Source organism: Rhinatrema bivittatum, chromosome 1 (assembly GCF_901001135.1).
Source record: "Rhinatrema bivittatum chromosome 1, aRhiBiv1.1, whole genome shotgun sequence".
Classification (NCBI taxonomy): domain Eukaryota; kingdom Metazoa; phylum Chordata; class Amphibia; order Gymnophiona; family Rhinatrematidae; genus Rhinatrema; species Rhinatrema bivittatum.
In genome coordinates, this window is record NC_042615.1 from 820,285,766 (window position 1) to 820,312,098 (window position 26,333).

Consider the following 26,333-nt stretch of genomic DNA (forward strand, 5'->3'; position numbering starts at 1 on the left):
AACAAGGTGATCCTCTCCTCTCCGTGCTCCCATTGGAGGAAAAAACCCACAGGAATGAAATACTCTTCAACTCCCCAAGACCTGTGGAGGTCTTGCAGTCCTGGATTTAAATTTATACTATATCTCAGCTCGACTACTAGGGTTAAGAGGCTTGTTTCAAACTATGGAGTCATGCCTTGATTTACAACAGGCTCAGGTAGCAGGAGTTAATCTCCCAGCACTGTTGGGATTATCTCCAGGCTCCAGAGTGGTGTCTCAACTATCCAGAAATCATTCAGTTTTTGCACACACAAGTTATGGGGAGTGGTAAATGAGCTCCTTAAGAGACCTTTGGAGGTGCTGTCTCCTATTACTCCACTGATGGGCAACCCACAATTGTCCTCAGCAATTCTATCATTGGATATGAGGAGCGGTTTGATAAGGGGCTTAATTTTTTAGATCATATCTGACAGGGTGATAATTTCAGCTCCTTTTCGGAATTGTAGGAGAAATATATTCCAAACCACACACACTGTTTATTTGTAACTGTGCAGACATTTATTCAGAATCAGAGGAGATAGGATTGTTTTAAGTTCTTGGACAGGTTTAGAAAAGATCTTGACACAACAATGTATTATGTCCAGAACTACATCAAACATTTATAGCTATATTCAGGAAGAAACTGATCCTTCATTGATACAAAAGTGGAATACTGATCTGTCGGCCCAGCTAGATGAAGATGATTGGAGTGAAATGGATACCCTTAAATTGTCAGTCTGTAACAAAAACAGAGAGTTAATGTTTAGATTACTGCATAGAATTTACAGATATTACTTATTTTTTACTAAATGTAGCAATTCCAACCCTTTCTGTTGGCAAAGATGCGGAATAAGTGCCTCTTACTTTCATATGTGGTGGACATGTGGTACAATACAGGATTTTTGGAATGAGATCCTTCATTCCAAAAAAAAAGGAAAACAGATGGGCAGGAGCCCCAAAGAGAGACCCGATCAGGAGGCCCGCCCCCCGACATCATCAGCCCAGGCGCCGACCCTCAAGTGAGGCACGACCATCAGGAGTCGCTCGACCAACGGTGACCCCACCGCAAGGGACCACAGCGGCAGGCGCCCGGTGCCTTCTAAAGAAAAAAGAAGCGAAAAGAAAGGAAAAGAGAAGGGCAGGAGCCCCAAAGAGAGACCCAATTAGGAGGCCCGCCCCCCCCCCCCCGATGTCATCAGCCCAGGCGCCAACCCACAAGTGAATCCTACAATTCAAAAGGAAGCGCGATACCTAGGCGTCGCGCGCTGAAGGTGCGTGACAAAGGGGCACTCCCCTTTGTGCACCCCTTAGTGCAAACCTTAGTATTTACACAAACTAGAAAATCCTACTATCAATACACCTCATCTCAACCATCTGGCGAACCAAAATGGAAACCACCAAGCTTCCTCCAAAAAATAATTCGAATGAAAAAACCAGGAATTAGAAGAAAATAAGTACAATCCCTCAAACTCAACATACAGGAATCTAAAGACATACTCCAAATGCATGCTCCTATCATTCTTCCTTATTAACGCACAATCCATAGTTTAAAAAATGCCTATCCTCTCAGACTTACTTTTCGATAACAAACCAGATTTCATAGCAATCACTGAAACCTGGATAAGACTCTGACAACGTCTTAATTAACCAAATAGAAGACCCTTCATACAAATCATTCACAATCCCCAGACCAAGAAAAAAAAGGTGGTAGTCTAATGCTAATCATAAAGAAAAGCTTACAAATGAAACTTATCACAGCTAAGATATACTCCCTCTTTGACTCTTCAAAGTTACAAATCTGTCTAGTATACTGTGCTTCTACAACCTTAGAACGAAATTGCTCCCCATTTATAGAATTCATGATTGCCAACCTAACCCTCAATAAACCAATCATTATCCTTGGCGATTTTAACTTACACATGGACACACGTCCCCTGTCATCCACATGCAAAACAATCACAGATGCTCTTGCAACAATGGGAGTAGAACAAATAGTCAACGGATCAACACACAAAGCAGGACACACCCTTGACCTAGTTTTTTTCAACACCAACATCTGGAACTCACACCACATAAAAATCACCGAAATCCCATGGTCAGACCACTACCTCATCCATGCCACCCTTACTCATATCAATATACTCACCACAACAGAAAACTACATAAAAAACATTTCATATCGCCCTCTCTTTGATAGCAAAACACTGCAACAAAATCTCCAAGAAGAACTCAAGAACATTGACTTCACAAACACAGAAACAGCAACAACATCATGGATAAACATTACCAAAGCCATTGCGGACAAAACAAACCCAATCATCATAAAAACAATAAAGAATTGTAAACATAACAATCAATGGTACGACGACACCATAAGATCAGCTAAACGAGAACTCAGGAAAAAAGAAAGATTCTGGCGCAAGAACAAAATCTCCCCATCACTCAATGCATACCGATCCCATTTAGCAAATTACAAAAAACGTATCCATAATACAAAGAAAGACTTCTACTCGACCAAAATAATCAAATACCAACAGAACCCTAGAATGCTTTTCACCATTGTAAAAAAACCTCATCAAATCACCTAATAAAACAAGAACACCTCCCAACACAAGCAAAAGCAATGACTTTGCAGAATACTTCACTGAAAAAATCAGAAAATTAATAAACAACTCTAACATCAACCCCACTACACACACCCAAACTCCAATACCATCTCTGGAAATATCAACAACCTGGCATGAATTCCTTTTACCTGCAGGAGTTCTCTGCAGCGCAGAGGACCCAGGACCCCCTGATGTCCCTACCTACGGTAGGCCCAGTGCCGCGGCCAACTCCTCCTAGACCCTCCGAGAAAATCAGCTCCTGATCCGTTGGCCTGCCTCCCAGGCAGGCCCCACTCCTACCTAGGCCTTCCTTCTTGGAGGGCCCTCTCAGCGCCGGCCTGACCGTCCACCGGCAGGCACAAACACTCTTCTCCCCACTGTCCACCGGTGGAGTTTCTTGCGCCTCTGGACTTCCTCTCTAGCTGGAGGAAAGCCCAGGAAGTGCCGCCTTCCCTCGCAGCCTTTGACCCGCCCACCAATGTGCTCCAGGCGGCAATGTGGGACCCGACAACTATTTAAAGACCCAGAGCATGCCTCTGGCGCCGCGCGCCTAAGGAGCGCGACAAAGGGGCCAGCCCCTTTGTGCGCACCTTCGTGCAGCCACTGAGTGTGACAGTCATTTTCCCCTCCCTCCCTTTCCTCCCAGCCTTTCACTGACCACTCTACTACCTTCATAACAGCCACACCTCTACTAAAACAAACTAATGATGCTAACTTACCCCATCCCTATAATTCCCCACCTCTACCAAAACACGAGAAAGCTAGCAACCCCTACTCAGCTTCATCAAAAGGAGAACCTTGATACCCATCATGACCTCCCCCTTCACACAGTTCCTTGGTCTCTCTCTTATCTCACTAACGCTCTTCAACGTACAATCCCTCACAAAAAAAAACCCACATTCTCAATGACTACCTATTGGACTCGAAACCGGATATTTGTGCCATTACTGAAATATGACTGAAACTCACAGACATAGCACTAACCAACCAACTACCAATGCAGTTCTACGATATATTCTCAATACCCAAACAAAAAAAAAAAAAGAGGTGGCGGCATCCTTCTAGCTGCAAAAAAAGAGCTAAAATTAATTCCTCAAACCTTGAAAACTGCCTCCAAACTAGAAATTGGCCTTTTCAAGTCTAACCAATTACAAATTTGCCTAATCTATTCCCCCCGGGGATCCTAGACTCAGATCCTTCTCCTCTCATTGAACTCATCGCCAAATACATCAACACGGACTCCCCAGCTATCATCCTGGGGGACTTCAACATCCATGTAGACATGATCCCACAGACTCCCAATTGCGAAGCTCTTATATCCTTCTTCAAAGCCATGGGATTTAAACAAATCATCCCACCCAAAAAGCTGGCCACACCCTGGACCTCATCTTCATAAACTCAACCACCTCTCTCAACTCCCCCCCCCCTGCACCCCAATCCCGTGGTCTGACCATCTGATGATCACCACAGACCTATCGATTAAGAAAAATTCGACACCCCCCCCCATCCTAAAAACAACCATTCAATTCAGGAAACCTTGCTCTATGGATGACCCAAGTTCCCACCTCTCTATGGACTTACAAAACCTCGACTTTTCCAACGCAGACTCTGCCCTGACTTCTTGGCTCAACATTACTAACTCTGTGGCAAACAAAATATATCCCATGAACACTAAAGAAATTAACCCGTCTATTAAAAACAAAAAACCCTGGTTCTCACTGGAGCTGAAGAACCTTAAACAAGAGCTAAGACACAAAGAACAGAGATGGCACAAGGATCCCACCCCACTTCGATGTCAGCCTACAAAGCCACCATGCACTCCTACAGGAACATTATTCTCCACACTTTTGCGCCAGCAAAATCCACAACTTCCTCTGCGACGCAAAGGCTCTGTTCTCATACGTGTCAGCACTTACTAAACCCTCCCCTCCCTCCATCCCAGATGACAAAGCCCAATCCAAGTCTAACGAACTAGCAACGTTCTTCGAGAGAAAAATCTCCAACCTCCTAGCCCCACTCATCCTCTCAAATACCCAGCCCGCCCCCCTCTACACCTCCCACAACAGCCAAAAAACAAACCTCGATTCCTTTGAATTCACTTCTTCTCTAGAAACTGAATCTATCCTCAAGAACTTGAAGCCCTCCTCTCATCCTTCAGACCACATTCCTACAAAACTTCTACTCTCCCTTCCAAACACCATTTCCAAACCACTAGCAGAAATTATAAACTGTTCCCTAGCCCAAGGATCAGTACCTGACCCGCTGAAACTCGCCACCATTAAACCTCTTCTAAAGAAACCCAACCTGGATCCAGTAGACCCTGCCAACTTCCATCCCATCGCCAACCTTCCTTTCATCGCCAAACTTATGGAGAAACTGGTCACTCAACTCTCTATCTTGACAATCACAAGATTCTTTACCCTGCTCAGTTCGGATTCCGTAAATCCTTAAACACAGAATCCCTCTTAATCTCACTCACCGATAATATCCTCATGGGTCTAGCAAAGGACAATCTTACCTATTGGCTCTACTGGACATTTCAGCGGCGTTTGACACTGTAAATCACTCCATTCTCATTCACCACCTTGTTGACATTGGCATCTCAGGCTCGGCCCTCAGCTGGTTCAAGTCCTTCCTCAGCAATAGAAACTACAAGGTCAGAACAAACAACAAATAATCCCACCCCATAAGCTCCTCACATGGAGTTCCTCAAGGTTCATCACTCTCTCCCACTCTCTTTAACATATCTTTTTTTCCCTCTGCCAGCTCCTTGCAAATCTAAAATCAACACATTACATTTATGCCGACGATGTACAGATACTGATCCCCATAACAGATTCTATCTCCAAAACCCTCAATTTTTGGAACAGCTGTCTACAATCAATCAACCTTCTCCTCTCTAGCATCTTAGTCCTCAACACTTCAAAAACGGAACTCCTCCTCATCTCTACCAATGACATTAACCATCCCCCCCCCCATCAACAACCTCACTACAGCCACAACAACACGTGAGAGATCTTGGAGCTATACTGGACAACCGACAACTTTAAAAATTTCATCAACAATACAACAAAAGAATCCTTCTATAAGCTTCACATTCTGAAAAGGCTCAGACCACTCCTGCACATTCACGATTTCCGCACAGTTCTCCAAGCCACACTATATTCAAAAATAGACTACTGTAAATCTCTACTCCTTGGCCTCCCTGCAACCTCCACGAAACCTTTGCAGATGCTACAGAATGCCGCCGCAAGGATACTAACCAACTCTAGTCGAAGAGAACATATCACACCCATTCTCAAGAATCTACATTGGCTTCCCATCAATTTCAGAATCCTTTACAAGTCCCTCACCATCATACATCCATTCCGGACGACCAAGCTCTCATTAAAGCTACAGAACTGGCCACCTTCTTTGAGAACAAAATTATCAACCTTACCAGGCCGTTTGCCACCCCCAACCCCCCCATCCCACTCTCGATGGTCCCATTATCTCAACAGGTCGCAGGGTTAGAATCCTTCGAGACCACCTCATCACTCGAAGTTGAAAATATCCTAAAGAAACTTAAACCCTCATCCCATCCACTAGACACTATCCCATCAAACCTCCTCATCTCAATCCCAAAGACCATTGCGATACCCATCGCTAAAATCATCAACTGTTCGTTAACCCAAGGACTAGTTTCCGATTCTCTAAAGCAGGCCATCCTGAAACCTCTCCTAAAAAAACTCAATTTATCAACTTCTGACCCGGCTAATTTCCGTCCCATAGCCAACCTACCCACCCTTTTCGTGCCTTCCTGCTCCCGGCTTCAGCCGCGCCACAGAACCTCCTCTGCTGGGGCTCACGAGGCCCAATCGGGGCAAGAGCCCGCTCGCCAGAGATAGCAGCGAGCCGCACAGAGGAGGCAAAAGAAAACAAAAAATAAAAGAGGAAGGGGGAATCTCCACCGAAGCGCCCGGGCTCCTTCGGGCTCCTCCTGGGGGAGCTCCGGCTTCCAGGGTGAAGCCTCACCACTGATCACCTAAGTCCCAGAGGCTGGGCTCCTACGGGCTTCTCCCGGGGGAGCACCGGCTTCCAGGGTGAAGAGCATCGTCTGCATCCTGCCTGACATCCGCCGCCTGGCCTGCTTGTATCCAGAGACTATAGTCCATCTTTCCCCAGTCTCTCGCAGGTCGGCCCAAGGGTCCACTAAACCGAGAATCCATAACAGATTGCAAGGCCATGGACTCGGCGGATGTGCCAAGCCCCCTGGATCTTCCAGGTTTGGCCCAGCAGTTGCAGTATCAACAGCAGAACCTCGATGTCCTCACTGGTTCTGTGGGGGGAACTAACTGCCCCGCTTGGATGCCAGAATCACGCACCCTTTGCCCGCCACAGGACCAGCACCCGAGGGCCAAGCCTCTTCCGTGACTCAGCTACCTGCACCCTCTCGCTATGCTGGAGGTGCAAGGACCTGCCGTGGCTTCCTGAACCAATGTTTCATACGGTTCTCCCTGCTGCCCCGGCAGTTTCCCACCGACATGGTGAAGGTAGCCTACATCCTGTCCCTGCTTAATGGGAAGGCCTTGGTGTGGGCCTCCCCCCTTTGGGAACACAATGATTCCTCACTAGTGGATTTACAGCAGTTCATCTCGAACATCCAACAGGCTTTTGATGAGCCGGCCCGATTAGCTACGGCTACGTCTGAACTGCTACAGCTCCATCAGGGGGCTCGCTCTTTGGCAGACTACGTTATGGAGTTCCGGACTCTAGCCCAAGAAGTGGGTTGGCAAGATGGTAGCCTCAAAGCCATCTTTCTGGAAGGACTATCCGGACGTATCAAAGATGAGATTGCTGCTCGTGGTCTTCCGGAGGACCTCAACGCTTTGATAGAGATGGCTGCCCGCATTGATCGCCGCTTACAACAAAGGGCCAAGGAGTTGCACCCGACCCGACGCAGTCCAGCCTCTGTTTCTACGAGACCAGTGTCTTCACCTTAGACTTCTCGTCCAGACGTTCCCACCTGTGAACCTATGCAGCTGGGACGTGCCCCGCTCTCTGCTGAAGAGAGACAACATCATCGTTCAATGAGACTGTGCTTGTATTGTGGCCAGAAGGGCCATTACTTGGCACGCCAAAGCCTAGGAGGTCGGGAGGAGCTCCTCCTAGGTTGTGCCACAGCTCCTCAATGTACTGTGCCTATTATACTGGAATACCCCGGAGGGTCTCTTGAGACGCTCACATTCCTGGATTCGGGAGCAGGGGGTAATTTCATCCTGCAGGACTTAGTCTCCCAGTTGCGGATTCCCACGCAGAGACGGGAGGTCCCGTTACAAATTACCTCCATCCAGGGGACGCTCCTTCCAGGACCTATCATGATGTCCACGGCACCCATCACTGTCCACACCGGGGCGATCCATTCGGAGGAGATAGCCTTCCTAGTGTTGGAGAAGGCCATCCACCCCATGGTGCTAGGGTTGCCGTGGCTACAGAAGCACTCGCCCATGATTCAGTGGGATACTCTACAGATTGTCAAGTGGAGCCCGTTCTGTCTTGCTAATTGTAAGAAGGTGCCTAAGTCTCCATGACTTCCGTTATTACACTCCGCCCTTAGTCCTCCGGCACCCTATGAGGACTTCACTGATGCCTTCTCCAAGACCAAGGCGGAGATCCTTCCGCAACACCGTCCATATGACTGCGCCATAGACCTGTTACCCGGAACTATGCCCCCTCGAGGTAGGGTATATCCTCTGTCACTACCTGAAACCCGGGCCATGTCCGAATACATATCTGAAAACCTGGCCAAGGGGTTTATCCGCCCGTCCAAGTCGCCTGCAGGGGCAGGCTTCTTCTTTGTCAGTAAGAAGGACGGCTCGCTGAGACCGTGTATTGACTATCGAGGACTTAATTCCATTACAAAGCAGGATCGCTACCCACTCCCGCTAATCCTGGAACTCCTTGATAGGTTCCAGGGAGCGAAGATTTTTACAAAGTTGGACTTATTGGGTGCTTACAACTTGGTCAGAATTCATCCCGGAGACGAGTGGAAAGCCGCTTTTAATACCAGAGACGAGCATTAGGAATACCTTGTAATGCCCTCCGGCTTATGTAATGCCCCGGCGGTGTTCCAACACCTGATGAACGAGGTGCTACGGGACCTACTGAACACCTGCATAATTGTCTACCTTGATGATGTTCTAATCTACTCCCGAGATTTGCCTACACACCGTCAGCATGTCCGTCAAGTGCTCCAAATACTCAGAGAGCATAGTCTGTACGCGAAACTTGAGAAATGTAGCTTCGAGAAAACTTCCCTGCCATTTCTGGGCTACATTGTCTCCGCAGCCGGCTTTCAAATGGATCCCGAGAAAGTGGCTGCAATCAAGAACTGGCCTCGGCCGAGGGGTCTTAAAGCGTTGCAACGCTTCCTCGGCTTCGCAAATTTTTACAGACATTTCATCCCCAATTACTCTCGCATCGTGGCTCCTTTAACTGCACTTACCCGGAAGGGAGCCAATGCGGTGGATTGGCCTGATTCCGCCTGCCAAGCCTTTGAGGATCTCAAGGAATCCTTTTTGCAAGATACCTGCCTTCGTCATCCTGACCCTAGCCGGCCATTCGTGGTGGAAGTCTATGCTTCCAATGTGGCGGTTGGGGCCGTACTTAGTCAGCACTCCGATACTGGACAACTGCTACCGTGCTCATATTTTTCAAAAAAATTCTCATCTGCGGAAAGCAACTACTGTATTGGCAATAGAGTTGCTGGCCATGAAATTCGCCTTGGAGGAATGGAGACAGTGGTTGGAGGGGGCCAACCACCCAGTTACAGTATACACCGACCACAAGAACTTGGCATTCCTAAGCCAAGCCCAACGCCTGAACCTGAGGCAGGCCCAGTGGTCTCTGTTCTTTGACCGGTTTAACTTTACCCTGCGTTATCGCCCAGCCTCTAAGAACATCCGAGCTGACGCTCTCTCACGTTCCACCGAAGTCAAGGAGACTCCAGAGACTCCACAATATATCCTGGATCCCACGAAGGTGAGCCTCTCAGCGACTTCTGTGTCCTCCCAAGGGAAAACCGTCATCCCACGCCGCTCTCGTAGAGCAGTCCTTGCCTGGGCCCATGATTCCCTCACCGGGGGTCATACCGGCCGTAAAGGAACCTTAGACCTGCTGAACCGGTATTACTGGTGGCCGACCGTGAGACAGGACATTCAAGCTTTTGTGGGCTCCTGCCCTACCTGCGCCTTACAGAAGCCACTCACCGGGAAGCCTAGGGGCCTATTACAACCTTTGCCCATTCCGGTGGAGCCCTGGACGCATATTTCCACTGACTTTGTGGTGGACCTCCCAGCGTCAGAAGGAAACTCGGTCATTTGGGTGACCGTAGATCGGTTCTCCAAAATGGCGCACTTTGTCCCTCTGCCAAAGTTACCCTCAGCGCCTGACTTGGCCAACCTTTTTGCTCAGCTTATTTTTAGACTCCATGGCCTTCCACAGGACATAGTGTCAGATCGAGGCCCACAGTTCACCGCTCGATATTGGAAGGCACTATGTAAACGTTTCAACGTGCAACTCAGTCTCTTGTCTGCGTTCCACCCCCAGAGTAATGGGCAGACGGAACGTACCAACTGGACATTAAAGACTTTCCTTTGCTCATTCGTTAATGAACGACAAGACAATTGGGCCAAGTTACTCCCGTGGGCAGAATTTTCATATAATAATCATACACATGCCGCTACTGGAAGTTCACCCTTCCTCGTTGTGTATGGGAAACAACTTCGTCCGCCTCTGCCTTCGCTAAATCCCAGTGCACTCCCGGCAGTGCAGCTTTCAGCTCGTCAGTTACTTTCTTTATGGACTTCTATCCAGGGGAAGTTGCATAAAGCCAACAGGACCGCCAAGAAATGGGCATTAAGCATCACCAGCCAGTGCCTATCTTCCTCCCAGGAGATCGCGTCTGGCTTAGTATTAAGAATCTACAGCTACGGATCCCGTCTCGAAGACTAGCCCCGAGATTTTGTGGACCATTTTGAGTCGCCGAGCGAGTGGGAACAGTCTCGTACCGATTACGCCTACCTTCCTCCATGCACATACATAATGTCTTCCAAGTGTCATTGTTGAAGCCTCTTGGTCTTTCCAGATATCATCCCCGGGCTCCTGACTCTCTGGATCCTTCAGTACCAGATGACACCACTTACCAAGTTCGGGAGATCCTTGATGTGCGCTTCCATCAACGACGCTGGGAGCACCTGCTTGCCTGGGAAGGTTGTGGTCCCGAGGACAACTCGTGGGAACCTGCTCGCAACATCCTTGACAAGGATTTACTACGGCAGTTCCACCAGGACCACCCAGGTAAACCCGGGCTTGCTAAGAGGGGGCGTAAGAGGGAGGTACTGTTACGGTCCCGGTCGCGAGTGCCACGAACAGGCATTTACCTCCGTGTTCCTGGACCCGCTCCCGCTTCTGTTGGCGGAATTCGCGGCCTGTATGGCGGCATCCCCGCGGGGGCAATGCTGGTGGAAGACCTTCGGTGGATGCCCTGCTCCTAGGCGCGCGCGCACGCAAGATAGACGCCTTAGTAGGCCCGTTCCCGCCATTCGAGACTCCGCCCACTTCCTGTTTTGCCATCACAACGGTTTACAGGAAAAATATATGAGGACAAAGTAACATTAGGGTTTTAACAGAGAGTATCATAGTTAAAAAGTAAGGTAACATTGGTGGAAGTAATAGTAGGGTTAGTTATTATATATAGGAAAATGTTCTTGAATGACTATTATAGGTTTCGTGGTTGTGTTGAGATTTCATGGGTAGACCGGGTGGTATCTCTGTTTTCTTGGTGTTGTCTGGTTGGGAGTCTGTTGGCGTTGATGATTAAGTGTGTCAAATAGCCAGGTTTTTAACTCTTTTTTGAAGGTTTTGGTGTCAAATTGAATTCTTAGATTGTGGGGTAAAATGTTCCTTAGAGAGGGGCTGGCGATGGATATATGATAGATTTATTTATTTATTTTATTTAAAAACTTTTCTATACCGTCGTTTAGTAATACACCATCACAACGGTTTACAATTAGGCACGTATAAAAGTTTGGTTTGTACATTTATCTAGGGTGTGCCAATCAATTTTTCAGTTACATTTTTCAAAAATCTATTCTATATGAAAAGTGGATTGGAACTTCCATTTATATGATTCATTGGATAATCATATACGATTTGTACTGTCTCTTAAATTAATATTTAATTATGATAAAAATAGTAAAGAAAGCAATTACGCTTTTCAGTGACTTTCAGCTGTGAGTAGGTGTTTTACTCATTGATCTCATTGTGAAAAGCTTTATTGAAGAGCCACGTTTTCAAACTTTTTTTGAAGAGTTTTAAATCTTCGTCAATCTTATTTCAAGTGACATAGTATTCCATAATATTGGACCCGCTAAGGATAGTGCTCTCTCTCTAACTTGGGTCAGTTTTGCTGATTTGACCGAGGGTATGGTTAGTAGAGCTTTATTGGCTGATCTGAGATTTCTCTGAGGGACATGCAATCGCAGTGCAGTGTTTAGCCAATCAACATTTTCTTCATTGATTAGTTTATGAATTGTGCATAGCATTTTAAATTGCACTCTTTGTTCTATTGGCAGCCAGTGTAATTCGGCAAGTGTTTGCGTGATATGATCCCTTCTGCTTTTACCAGTAAGTATTCTGGCAGCCGAGTTCTGAAGTATTTGTAATGGACTGAGTGTTGTATATGGTAATCCTAGGAAAAGTGTGTTACAATAGTCTGTGTTAGCAAATATTAGTGCTTGCAGAACTGTTCGAAAGTGTGCTTGAGTTAATAAGGGTTTTAGTCTCCTAAGGGCCATTAATTTGGCATAGCCCTCTCTAACGTTTAGTGATATGTGTTGCTTAAGGCTGAGTTCCGTGTCGATTATTACTCCTAGGTTACGAGCTTTATCATTTAATTCCACTGTCTTGTCATTTTTAAGTTTGGGATTCTGAATTATTTCAATGTTTTTTCGTTCAAGGTGTATAAATTCAGTTTTTTCAATATTGATTACTAGTTCCATTTGGTTTAGTAGTTGTCTTATTATATCTAGATACAGCATTGCCAAGTTTAATGTCTTTTCAATTGTTTCTTCTACCAGTAGAATTAGCTGAATGTCATCAGTATATATGTATTGTATGATACCTAGTCCCGCCAGTAGGTGGCAGAGGGGCAGCATGTAAATGTTAAATAGAGTTGCTGATAGTGCTGAACCCTGGGGGACCCCTGTCTTTAGTTTGATTTTCTCTGATATTGTGTTTTTTATCTGTACCTGAACGGATCTGTTATTCAGGTAGGATTTGAACCATTCAATTATTTTGTTTAGTAATCCTATTTCTTCTAACCCTTTTAGTAGTATTTCATGGTTTACTGTGTCAAATGCTGCTGACAGATCTAGTAATATCATGATGTAGTGTTTTCCGCTGTCAAATCCACGTAGTACATTATCTGTTAGGGAGATTAGTAATGTTTCGGTACTATAGTGTTTTCTGAAGCCATGTTGCGAGGGGTAGAGTATGTTATTGTTGTCAAGATGTTCTGCTAGTTGCTTTTGACCAGTTTTTCTATTAATTTAGCAAGCATAGGTAAGTTTGAAACAGGTCTATAATTACTTAGGATATTTGGGTCACTGTTTTTCTTTTTCAGTATTGGTTTTATTATTGCGCTTTTAAGTGAGTCTGGCATTACTCCTTCGCTAAGTGATTTTGGCTATTGTGTTGAAAGTTATATCAGCTAGTTTTTTTATATCCATGGTTGGGATGGTGTCAATTTTATGTGGGGCGGGATTCAGAATTTTTATCATGGATTCCACTTCGATCTGGGATACCTCGTCAAAGAAAAAAAGAAGAGTGACGCCGCTCATTTGGTAAGCCCGCCCCGGAAACCCCGACGTCATTCCCGGCTCCCCAAAGCCCTTTAAAGGGCTGAGAAGGCTACAGGCGTCGCGCGCCTAAGGAGCGCGACAAAGGGGCCTGCCCCTTTGTGCGCCCTTTCGTGCGCACCAGATCATAGAAGGATAAGGCACCCACGCGAACACCTCCTAGATTCCACTCTCTCCCAACCCAAGCGCTCTCACAACAGTTCTCCTCAAGCATTCGTCTAATCCATTCCAGCTCCCATCCAGCCACTCCAACATTCGTCCAGCCACGCCAGCATTTGTCCAATCCACTCCAGCACTCTTCCAGCTACTCCAGCACTCGTCCAATCCATTCCAGCACTCTTCCAGCCACTCCAGCATTTGTCCAGGCACTCCAGCATTCGTCCAATCCACTCCAGCACTCTTCCAGCTACTCCAGCACTCGTCCAATCCACTCCAGCACTCTAGACTTAGTTTTTGGGTACTTGCCAGGTTCTTATGGCCTGGATTGGCCACTGTTGGAAACAGGATGCTGGGCTTGATGGACCCTTGGTCTGACCCAGTATGGCATTTTCTTATGTTCTTATGTTCCAGCCACTCCAGCATTTGTCCAGGCACTCCAGCATTCGTCCAATCCATTCCAGCACTCTTCCAGCTACTCCAGCATTCATCCAATCCACTCCAGCACTCTTCCAGCTACTCCAGCATTTGTCCAGCTACTCCAGCATTCGTCCAATCCACTCCAGCACTCTTCCAGCCACTCCAGCATTCGTCCAATCCACTCCAGCATTCATCTAATTCCACTCCAGCACTCTTCCAGCCACTCCAGCATTCGTCCAATCCACTCCAGCATTTGTCCAATCCACTCCAGCATTTGTCCAATCCACTCCAGCATTCTTCCAGCCACTCCAGCATTCGTCCAATCCATTCCATATTCGTCCAATCCACTCCAGCATTCGTCGAATACTCTCCAGCATCCCATCTGGGCTCCAGCCACTCGCAGCTCCCTCCACCTACCAATTAACAGTAACACAAGAGGAGCCTTAAACCCAGCTTCTTACCGGCTTCTCTCCCTCTCTTCACCTCCGATAGGAGCAGGGTTAGCTACGCAGTCGGCGCCCCAGTCCCGATGGGGTAAGGCCTCCTTACCTGCACGCCTTCCCACAGCAGAGCTGCCACTGACCACGAGACCGTAACGTTGTTTCTTCCAATCTCTCCGAGATGCTCCACAGGCCCTTCGAGCCGGCCCTTCGGTCTCCCTCCAATCGAGGCGGATCCCTCCACCATCCAATCAACAGCCGTACAAGAGGGGTTTTAAATCCAGCCAGGACTTCTCCAGAAACCTGTTTGCCAGACCTATTTACTCCCAGCTCTCTGCCCCACTCCAAAATGCACTCCTTTACCATCCCCGTCATCAACAATCACCTCAGAATTAAAGGGAAACCTCCTCCGGTTCACACCATCCTATCATTCTTTCACCATTCACACAACTGCTAGGCCTCTCTCTCTTCACCTTGACCCTTTTCAATGCACAATCCCTCTCAAAAAAATCCCACATTCTTAATGATTTTCTCTCAGAGGCCACTCCAGACATCTGTGCCATCACAGAAACCTGGTTAAAACCCACGGATTCGTTTCTTTTAAATCAACTTCCCACTCAAATCTATGATATATTCTCAATCCCCAGACCTAAAAAAAGAGGTGGAGGACTTCTTCTTGCAATTGCAACTAAGAAAGGCCTTAAGATCACCCTTCAACAATCTAATCAAATTTCTAACCTAGAATGTGCGTATTTCAAATCCAAACAGCTCCAAATATGCCTTATCTACGCCCCTCCTGGAAATCTCGAAACCGACCCATCACCCCTCATAGAATACATAGCCAAACACATCAACTATGACTCCCCCGCATTAATTATGGGAGATTTCAACTTACATGTAGACTCGGCCACACGCTCCACTAACTGCGAGACTCTCCTATCCTCACTTCGACACATGGGCTTCAAACAGATCATTAACAACCCAACTCACAAGGCTGGCCATACCTTGGACCTGATATTCGTGAACGAAGGCATCTCTCCCTCATCCTCTCCAACCTGCACACTGGTACCGTGGTCGGACCACCAAATCATCACCACGGTCCTCAAGTAGCAGACACTCTTCCCCCTTCCTTCCCAAAAACCACGGTTCACTTCCGGAAACCCTGCTCGTCAGACGTTCTAATTAAACAGTTTGCCAAGGAGCTCCCACAGCTCGATCTCTCAGATGGTAACACAGCCATCACCTCATGGCACTCCATCACCAACAAAGTCGCAGACCAAACCTGCCCACTTACCACCAAGGTTCTCCACAAGGCCCAGGACAACAGAAAACCTTGGTTCACACCTGAACTGAAGGCCATCAAGCTTGACCTCAGAAACAAAGAACATATTTGGCGCAGAAATCCTTCTCCCACAACCCTAGCAAGCTACAAATCCACCCTCAACAACTACAGGAACACCATCTTCAAAACAAAGAAAGACTTCTTCGCCATAAAAATTCACCATTTCATCTTCGACTCCAAAGCTCTTTTCACCTACATCTCTGCTCTGACCAAACCCTCTCCTTGCTGCAATTTGTACATCCTGTCGTTCGTGAGAAACACCTTGCCCTGGAGGGTATCAAAATGAGCTCCCAAATACTCCAGATGCTGTGATGGAGTCAGATGACTTTTCACTTCATTGATTACCCAGCCTAGGGACTGGAGACAATGGATCACACGAAGAACCGTCCGCTCACCTTCCTCTTCCAACTTGGCTTGGCATCGAGGTAAGGATGGACCATTATCCCTTCCTTCCGGAGGGTCACCGCCACCATAACCATCACCTTGGTAAAGGTGTGCAGGGCTGTCGCCAGTCCAAACGGCAGCATCTGGAACTGAAAAGGCTGACCCAGGATCTTGAATCATAGGAATCTCTGGTGAGCTCTGCGAATCGGGATGTGTAGATAAGCCTCAGTGAGATCCAAGGAGGCGAGGAATTCTCCCTTTTGAACCGCTGCGATGACTGTTCAAAATGTTTCCATTCAAAGACAGGGCACCTTCAAGCAGCGATTCACCTTCCGTAGGTCCAGGATGGGTAGGAAAGTGCCCTCCTTTTTGGGAACCACGAAATAAATAGAGTACCGTCCCCTTCCCCATTCCTTGGACGGCACGGGGACGATCGCCTTCAGGGCCAGAAATCTTTGTAGAGTGTCTTCTACCATGGCTCACTTGTTGCGGGAAATGCATCGCGATTCCACAAAGGCCGGCATGAGAGGCCGAGAAAAGTAACCTTTTTTTTACCACCTCCAACATCCAGCGATCGGAGGTGGTCCTGGCCCACTCCTCGTAAAATTGGGACAACCTGCCCCCGATCATCCCATCGGGTGGACCTGATTTCATTGGGCAGGCTTCCCAGTTCCGGTTCCCTGACTGAAACCACCTCTGGCAGGACGACTGGAGCCGCGAAAGGACTGTCTGGAATCAGAGGGTGGAACACTCCTCCCTGACCTGCTTTTCGGAAATCCCGAATATGGGATCGAGGACCAAATGATTTCCTGTAGGGCTTTCTATCTTTCGGCAGTTTATTGCCCTTGGAATCCCCCAGAGATTTCATCAGCTGATCCAAATCCTCTCCAAACAGCAATTTCCCTCAAAAAGGCAGACTGCACAATTGCAACTTGGAGGAAGCATCCGCTGCCCAAGTGCAGAGCCATAGGAGCCGCCGAGTCGCCACCGAGGAGACCATAGTCTGGGCCACCGAACGCACCAAGTCATATAAGGTATCCGCCACATATGCTACTGCCGCCTCCAGACGAGCCGCTTGAGAAGCTGACAAAGTCCCAGAAGATGATGGGTCCTGCGGTTTTTGAATCCATAATAAACACGCTCTTTGCATCATGCTGGCACACACCGCCGCTCGAAGTCCTAAGGAGGAGACCTCGAACACCCGCTTCAAATACAGCTCCAGCTTGCGGTCCTGCACATCTCTGAGAGCAGCCGCTCCCGCCACTGGAATGGTTGTCTTCTTGGTCACCGCTGGATACAGCCGCATCCACCTTAGGTACCCTGAGGCATTCTAAATGTTCCTCCATTAGCGGGTAGAGTTTTTGCATCGCCCGGCTGACCTTAAGCCCTGCCTTCAGGGATTCCCACTCCCGGCTGATGAGCTTTTGAATCTTCTTCAGGATGGGAAAAGCACTAGATGGACCCCGGAGACCGTCCAGAACTGGGTTCACTCCTTCGTTGTCTGAATCTTCAAGCAAGGGTCTCACCCCCAGTTCCTCAAGCACCTGGGGAATAAGGGGGCGCAATTCCTCCCTCTTAAACAGCTGGACTACGCGGGGGTCTTCCCCCTCCGCACTAGGTTCTACCAGATCTTGATCAGCGTCCCCCGTATCTACGTCTGGAGGGACCTCACCCTGATCTGCAGCGGTGTCCCACGGGGGCGGAGTGGAGTCGTTCCCCTGCTAGTCGACTGCACCCGATAGATCCTCCCAAGCCAAAGTTTCCCAGGACGGACAACTGTCAGTTCGCAGATGGGGATGCTTAGGAACTCCCACGCTCCCATCCTAGGCTCTGCGCTTTGCGAGCTTCTGAGCCAGAAATGCTTCATGCATGAGCACAAATTCCGGTGAAAATCCTCCCGGTCCCGTCTTGTCATTGCTAGAATCAGTGTCCGTGTCTCTCGATTACTCCGGTCTCGGAGTCCGCACAGTGAGGGACAGCGGGGGAGGGTCATCCTGGGAGACCTTTTCCACAGGGTGCGCAGTGGGGGTTGGGCTCCTTCCATTAGACCCAGCTGCCGAGCCAGACCTGCGTGCAGACCTTTTAGGTTTGGTCCTCTCATCAGGCCCCTTCCCCACCCAGTGCAAAGTCCGTGCACAGTGACAGGGGTCTAAATAAGCTGACCATACCCTGCAAGCCTTACAGGGCTCCACCAGAGGAGTTTCTGCCATGTTCCTCCTGCAAAAAGGAAGAAAACAGGTGCTGCCACCCAGCCCTGGTGACCCCCACCAAAAACGCTGTGAAAATCTGCCCCAGGAATGCTGGGGAGCCGAGTGGGAGGTTGAAAAAGAAAAAAACAAAATGGTCATGGCGGTAAAAATAGCTCCGGAGCTGGCGGTAAAAATGAGGCAGCGATCCTAAAAACGTCCTCGGAGGTTCTTACCAGGGCTGAAACACTCTCCCATCCTCTTCAGGGGTCTACCTGAAACCAGGCAGACTGATTTACCCTGGGAGCTGCGGTGAACAGGGAACTTGGAGCTGTTTTGTTTTTCTTTTTATACAAAAACATTAACTTCTAGTAACAGAAAAAAATAAAGCCTAAGCTAAGAATAACAGAAAAAAATCTCCAAAGGGGCTACTTCCCTGTACCGCAGACACTGAGGGGGAGCTTTCGGGTCGCTGAGGGAGCCAGTCCCCTGGCTATCAGGGGACCCGGAACCACACGGGCTAGCACCGCACGGCTCAACCTGAGGGTTGGTCCAGACACTGAACCTAGCACCTCAGGGTGCAAGAAAAATCCATCTCACACAGAGCTGCAGGTATACACGACCACCATTTGCTGGAGTCAGAGAAATACTGATGAGCTGCAGGTGGCACACTTGGGATACCAGTGCCTCGAAGCTTTGTTCTCTGACTCCATCTGCTGGTGGGAGTGCATAACCCCACTGGTCTGAACTGATCTGGGTATGTACAGGAACTAGGCATCATAGTGGATAATACATTGAAATTGTTGGGTCAGTGTGCTGCGGCAGCCAAAAAAGCAAACAGAATGTTAGGAATTATTAGGAAGGGAATGGTGAATAAATAAAACAGAGAATGATACAATACCTCTATCGCTCCATGGTGAGACCACACCTTGAATACTGTGTTGCTGCATCTCAAAAAAGATATAGTTGCAATAGAGAAGGTACAGAGAAGGGCAACCAAATGATAAAGGGGATGGAACAGCTCCCCTATGAGGAAAGGCTAAAGAGGTTAGGGATGTTCAGCTTGGAGAACAGATGGATGAGGGGGGAATATGACAGAGGTCTTTAAAATCATGAAAGGTGTAGAATGGGTAAATGTGAATCAGTTATATAATTTTTCAGGTAATACAAGGACTAGGGGCACTCCAGGAAGTTAACAAGTAGAGGTGAGAGAGCTCCTTCCTGGCTTCTTCCCGCCTCTCTCATGTTCTTCCCCCCCACGGGATGAGACATAGGTGAGAAAGCCTCTTTCTGCCTCTCTCATGTTTTCTCCCCCCCCCCCCCCCCCCCCAGGAAGCGACAGAGGTGAGACAGCACCTTCCTGGCTTCTTCCTGCCTCTCTCATGTTCTCTCCCCCACCCTCGGGATGTGATAGAGGTGATAGGACTCCTTCCTGGCTTCTTCCTACCTCTCTCATGTTCTCTCCCCCCGGGATGTGACAGAGGTGAGAGAGCTCCTTCCTAGCTTCTTTCTGCCTCTGCTCATGTTCTCTCTCCCCCAACCCCGGGATAAGACAGAGGTGAGAAAACTCCTTCCTGGCGTCATCCTGCCTCTCTCATGTTCTCTCCCCCCCCCCCCGGATAAGACAGAGGTGAGAGAGATCCCTCCTGGCTTCTTTCTGCCTCTCTCATGTTCTCTCTTCGCCCTGGGATGAGACAGAGTGAGAAAGCTCCTTCCTGTCTTTTTCCTGCCTCTGCTCATGTTCTTCCCCCCCCCTCCCCACCCAGGATGATACAGAGGTGAGAAAGCTCCTTCCTGGCTTAATCCTGCCTTTGCTCATGTTCTCTCTTCCCCTCGGGATGAGACACAGGTCAGAGAGCTTCCTGGCTTCTTCCTGCCTCTGCTCATGTTCTCTCTCCCCCCCGGGACGAGACAGAGTGAGAAGAGCAAGTTTGCTTACCGTAAACGGTGTTTTCTGTAGATAGCAGATGAATTAGCCATGCTGTATGGGTATGTCCTCCATGCCACTAGGTGGCGAAGCTCTCAAAACCTAACAAAATCTTTTAGCCAGGTACTCCTTCCCTCCTGTATCCTGACAGGCTTACCTCAAGCCACTCAGTCAGTGTCAAAGCAAGGTAGAAATGCTAGAACTGTCCAGGGAGGTGGGCGGGTCAGCATGGCTAATTCATCTGCTATCTACGGAAAACACTGTTTACAGTAAGCAAACTTGCTCTTTTCACGTAGATAAGCAGCTGAATTAGCCATGCTGTATGGGAGTCCCCAGCTGACGTACTGAGCAATTAGCATGTGTCACTGAATAAAATTTTTTTTTTTTTTTTGCTCAATACGAAATTGTGGCGGACAGTTCCTACGAAGGCTGTATTTGTTTGGAAGGCTGCACTTCTGTAGGATAATCCGTCCGAAAATGGATCATCCACCGGCTGATTGTGTAGACACTGGTGGGATGTGAAAAATGTATAGCGGTAAATTGTATCGCCACGTCATAGGTGTCTATGAGAGGTACTTGATGGAGAGGGACCATCGAGGTTGTCATCTCATGCATTTGATGTGTTCCTAGGGTTGCAGATAGCGTTTGCGACTTTCTAATATCGTTGAAATGGATATAGTTGTAGACATCCTTGGATGAAGTTGTTGACGTCATTGGACGCTCTTGTGCATTTGGATTGACGAAGAAAAACAGTTATGAGGGTCAATTGGGTGACTGAGTGCACGTATTGTAGTATACTAGTGCATGAGTACAATCAAGGTAAGTCAGCCTCTCTGTATTGTTGATCGGAAGAGGGTTGGCTAGAACATGGGTTAGATGATAGGCTGGTTAATGCAGAAACTGGACATTACCGTTAGTAGAAAATTCTGGTAAGTGTGCAAGGTTACCCTGCTGTGGTGAAATTGAAGAGAAAGAGGGTAGTGAACCAGTGCTTGTGAGTCACTTGGCTTTCTTGTAGGAATGAAATTGAACAGGAAAAACACACCTTCTGAGAGGAGCGAAGGTGACAAATGTGCAAAGGTGCAAGGAAGAACATCATTAGCCTTTTGAGATCCAGGTTAATGTGCCACGGCACCAGTGGTTCTGAAGAAGGTAATAAGCTGTAATGGTTCTTACAGGAACATGTAATGAGTAGTTGCATTGCCTTTGCTGTATCGTAGATGGAGGCAGGACAGAATTCGGGCAGGTGGGCCAGTTAATGGGCTATACCTGTTGATGAACATTCGAAAGCGCAGCAGAACAATGTCCCTGGTACTTGAATGCAGTGGAGAGTTATCCTGAGGATAGGAGATAAGGGAGCTCGGTAATGTCCACGGCCTAGGGTGTAGGGAGGCGTGGAGAGGATGGTGCTTCCGCCCAGCAAAGAAACTAGGAGCTGCGTCCATGAGAACTGGGTTGCAGATCGAAAACCATCGTAGGTAACTGTACCCTGGACGGCTTGATTATGGTGGTGCGATGAGGCACAGATGTGCTTGGTTTTCCCTTTGTTTTGTTTTTTTTGATATCCGCGATATGGCAGAGCCATCCAGTATCCTCTGCATCTCTGGAGTGTTGGAGAGATGAGTGGAAAAAAACGGAGGGAATGCATAAAAATGCGATATGACCAATCAATGAGAAAGGCGCATGGAGTTTGAGTGAGCTCAGAGAACTCGAATAAAGTGCTCCATTTTTCCTGTTGTACAGTGCTGCAAGAGATCCTCAGTAGTGAGAACGTCTTAGTGAGATTATGTTTGGAATTAGTGTTGTAGTTAGTTACCCTTTGTGGAAGCGAAGTGATGTTGAGTTTGTCCAGTCAGGAATTGATAATTCCAGCAGATAATTGATGGATGTGAGATGGATAGTTGAGGAGCGTGATTCAGTCTCTGAACTGCCACATCGTAGAGGTTTAGGAACCGCATACACTTTGTTTTTGTTTTTAAAAACAATGGAAGACGGATTCTGTGCGAATTGTGTACATCATTCCTTTGTAGAGAATTCTGAGGTATATGTGCAGAGCGTGTTTATACGAAGTCGATAGAGCTTGTGTCTGAAATTTGTACAGATGCTGAGATGAGCCCTATGTGATGGCACAGGGAAGGCAGGGATGAGCCCGTTAATATGTCAACGGGAGTAGCCACGGTTGTGAGTTCATCCCCTTATTTTTTTTTTTACTGCAGACCAAGGAATGTGAGAGGTCAATGAATGGAGTCTATTGTTGCCTGAGGCCACCTCGCAGGTGGCAGATATGGAGGCACGCATTCGTAAAAATGTTGGTGGCTACCATACGTGTCTCTGAACAGTTATGGTCTGGCTAGTTGTCACTGTAGTACTGTGAAGTAGAGTTGTACCACCTGTTGCTCTCGGGTAACTAGAAAGCCTTGTTGTGAAGCTCGTGATGCAGGCACCTATGGATTGCAGTTGTAATAGACTGCAATGTGGACTCCATGTTTCTTTTTTATTTATTTATTTTGGATTAGGAGTCCTAGATTGATTAGACAAGAATCGTCTGCCAAGATTGCCGTTTGGTAGCATTCGAATGAACAGTAGGAAACTATTGTTCAAATAGGGAAAGATTACTCTCCCTGATGACGGAAGGTGCAGCATCATAATTGTCCAGTAGTTGTTGAAAACTAGTGGGAGAAAGGCCGTATGAATCGTTGCCCATTTGGAAAAAACCTAGGCAGCACTAGGTACTGGGATGGATTAATATGTATGCCTGCGCCTGTTGCAAAGGCAGTGTGACCCCCGGGATGAAGGACGGTAGAATGATCCTGAGAGAAGGCATTCCACATGTATTATCCGTATTATAATTATAATCTTTTTAAACTGATTGAATCAGTGCAATGTAACTACAGATTGGGAATAAGCGGGGAACTTTATCCCCGAGGTAATGAGGGTAGCTGTATGATGTCTTAAAACCCAACCGGGGTTTTGGAAATTGAGGATCCGTAGGATGCCGCAGCTGGTGAGGCATCCTAGTGAGCTGATATGGTGGGTGTGGCTGATCAGCTTGGTGCTTCAATGGTTGAAAAGATGGCACTTATAAGTGGAGTAAGGTTTGAAGGTTAATTTCCATTTCCTTTCTTTTTTTTTTTTTTTAATCCTCATTAGAGGGCCGAGGCTGATTATTGGCATTGTGTTAGATGAACGCTGAGAGAAGGTATGAAAGGGACTACCAATTATAATCTCGAGGCTTTGTGTGGTATCAGTGAACTGATCGCCGAATAAGTTGTCTGGACGGGATGGTAACATGTCCAGTTTTCCGTAAATACCATCTCATACGGTGCTGGAATTAAACTATGGTAGGTGGTTGACTACCAAGGTGTTTGTTGAAGTCTTAAAGAAGACTTGCAGGTTACGGAGAAAAACAACAGAGTGCAGAAAGTGCTTCCACCTATTCTCGAGGTTCTGGTAGTGAGGCAAGGTGTGTTTGAAGTTGTGGTTCTAGATCCTGTCGAGTATCAAGATATGCGATGCAAATTGTAATGGTTAGTATGGGGGTTGTGAGCCTTTCCGAAGAAAGACTTTACCTCCTTTGACATCTCTTGTATATATACTTATATATATATGACAAAAAAACTCCTAAAAAGGGGAAGGAAAAAAGCACCTATGTAGTTTTATAATATTGGAAATTACAAAAATGTTTTTTTTGTTTTACTGTATTAAAAATACATATTTATTAGAAATATTTATAAAAAATGTTTGACATACAATACATATAATTCATTCAAAAAAAAAGTTTTTATACAAAAATTAGTATAAGAATTCCTCATAACCCCTCCTCAACCCTAATCTGTAACTAATCTCACACTATGAGAAATTTAACCACCCCCTATGTATCAGTACTATGCATTTTTAATTTGTTATAATGTTGTTTTATATATAAATATATATAAATAATGCATACATAAAATACTTATGACGTACTCCTTCGATTGTAGTACATCAAGGGTCATTTACGTCATTGTATGCCCGTGTTTGAAATTATATATAGGACATACTAAGTTACCTATAAGAACTCGGATCATACAACACAGAAGTTGTATTCGTACTCAAAAACAGGAAGCTCCCCTTGTGAAGCACTGGATAGATCACAAGCATACTCTGGATCAATTAAAGTTTTGTGTAATCCAGCAATTACAATCTCGTAGAGGTGGAGCTATCTCACAAAGTCTACGTCAAACGGAACAAAGATTCATTTACTTTTGGCAATCGTTGGCCCCTAATGGACTTAGTCGGCGAAACAATGTGACAAGGTGATAGCTAAAGCCAGAAGAATGCTGGGCTGCATAGAGAGAGGAATATCGAGTAAGAAAAGGGAAGTGATTATCCCCTTGTACAGGTCCTTGGTGAGGCCTCACCTGGAGTACTATGTTCAGTTCTGGAGACCGTATCTCCGAAAAGATAGAGACAAGATGGAGGCGGTCCAGAGAAGGGCGACCAAAAAGGTAGAAGGTCTTCATCGAATGATTTATGAGGAGAGATTGAAGAATCTAAATATGAACATCCTGGAGGACAGGAGGAGCAGAGGTGATATGATACAGACTTTCAGATACTTGAAAGGTTTTAATGATCCAAAGACAATGACAAACTTTTTCCGTCGGAAAAAAATCATCAGAACCAGGGGTCACGATTTGAAGCTCCAGGGAGGAAGACGCAGAACCAATGTCAGGAAGTATTTCTTCACGGAGAGGGTAGTGGATGCCTGGAATGCCCTTCCAGAGGAAGTGGTGAAGACCAGAACTGTGAAGGACTTTAAAGGGGCGTGGGATAAACACTGTGGATCCATAAAGTCTAGAGGACGTGAATGAATGTGGAAAAAAGGATTTGCATTCACAAAAAAGCAGGGAGTAGCTTGCTTGTTATGGCAGTTACTACCCTAAACCAAATAAGCCTGATACTTCACTTTCAATGCATATCCAGCATAGTTCTCTGCTTCAACGGGAAGGGAGTAAGACTGATACTTCACGCATATCCAGCATTGCTCTCTGCTTCAACAGCAGGGCAGAAAGACTGATACTTCACGCATATCCAGCATAGCTCTCTGCTTCAACAGCAGGGGAGAAAGTCTGATATGTCACTTTCAATGCATATCCAGCATAACTCTCTGCTTCAACGGCAGGGGGAATGAAGAAAATGGATCTATATACAGACAACAACCAAAAAGGACTGAATTACATAGTCTGGGAAAACAAATAAGCATGGGTGTAGCTTGCTTATTGCGGCGGTTACTACCCCTAACTAATTAAGCTAAATATTTCACTTAGATGCAGCTCCAACACTGCTCTCTGCATTAATGGTGGGGTGGAAGGGAAATAGAACCAAAAGGTTACTAAGAGCCAAGAGTAACACATAAGTATGAGAAAAAAAAAAGTGCAAAGTTTGCTGGGCAGACTGGATGGGCCATTTGGTCTTCTTCTGCCGTCATTTCTATGTTTCTATGTTAATACCATGATTGAATGGGAAGCATTCTTTTGAATGAATCTGGCCATGGATACAGCGAATTAGGGTCTAAAGATCATTACTTCTAACTGCATGAATAAGGGTTTAAAGATTATCACATCTAACTGCATGATAGCTCAGGTGATATCAATAGATGGGCTAGCTCATTTTTGGTTGGATAAAGTGCGGTCACGAGTAGGCATTTAATGCGGAGGTAGTGGACATGAAGGAGCCTCGCTATGAAATTTCAAATCTAAAGCCGACAGGCTGGAACAGGCAAAGAGTTCACGGTAAGGAGAGCATTTATGAGATACCGCCAAGGGCAGTTAGAATTTAGAGAGGTGGTCAGGAAGAACGTAGGTATGAGTGTGTAGCATGATGTTGGTGAATGAATGATAAATGTATAATTAGTTTGGTATTAGAATCAGTGAGTAGGGGTTTAAGGACCACGTTTAGGTCAGCTGGATAAGAGGTT

General features: G+C 46.8%; 1 protein-coding gene across 1 annotated transcript in view; it reads right to left on the reverse strand.

Moving 5' to 3' along the window:
* Positions 1-520: 520 nt before the first annotated feature.
* LOC115082427 (trihelix transcription factor GT-4-like) overlaps positions 521-26,333 on the reverse strand; it is a 37,848-nt gene continuing 12,035 nt past the window's right edge. Inside the window, exon 2 of the mRNA XM_029586662.1 lies at positions 521-755. Within this exon, the coding sequence (XP_029442522.1) occupies positions 751-755 (5 nt within the window). The 3' untranslated portion in view covers positions 521-750. The remainder of the gene's footprint in view (positions 756-26,333) is intronic.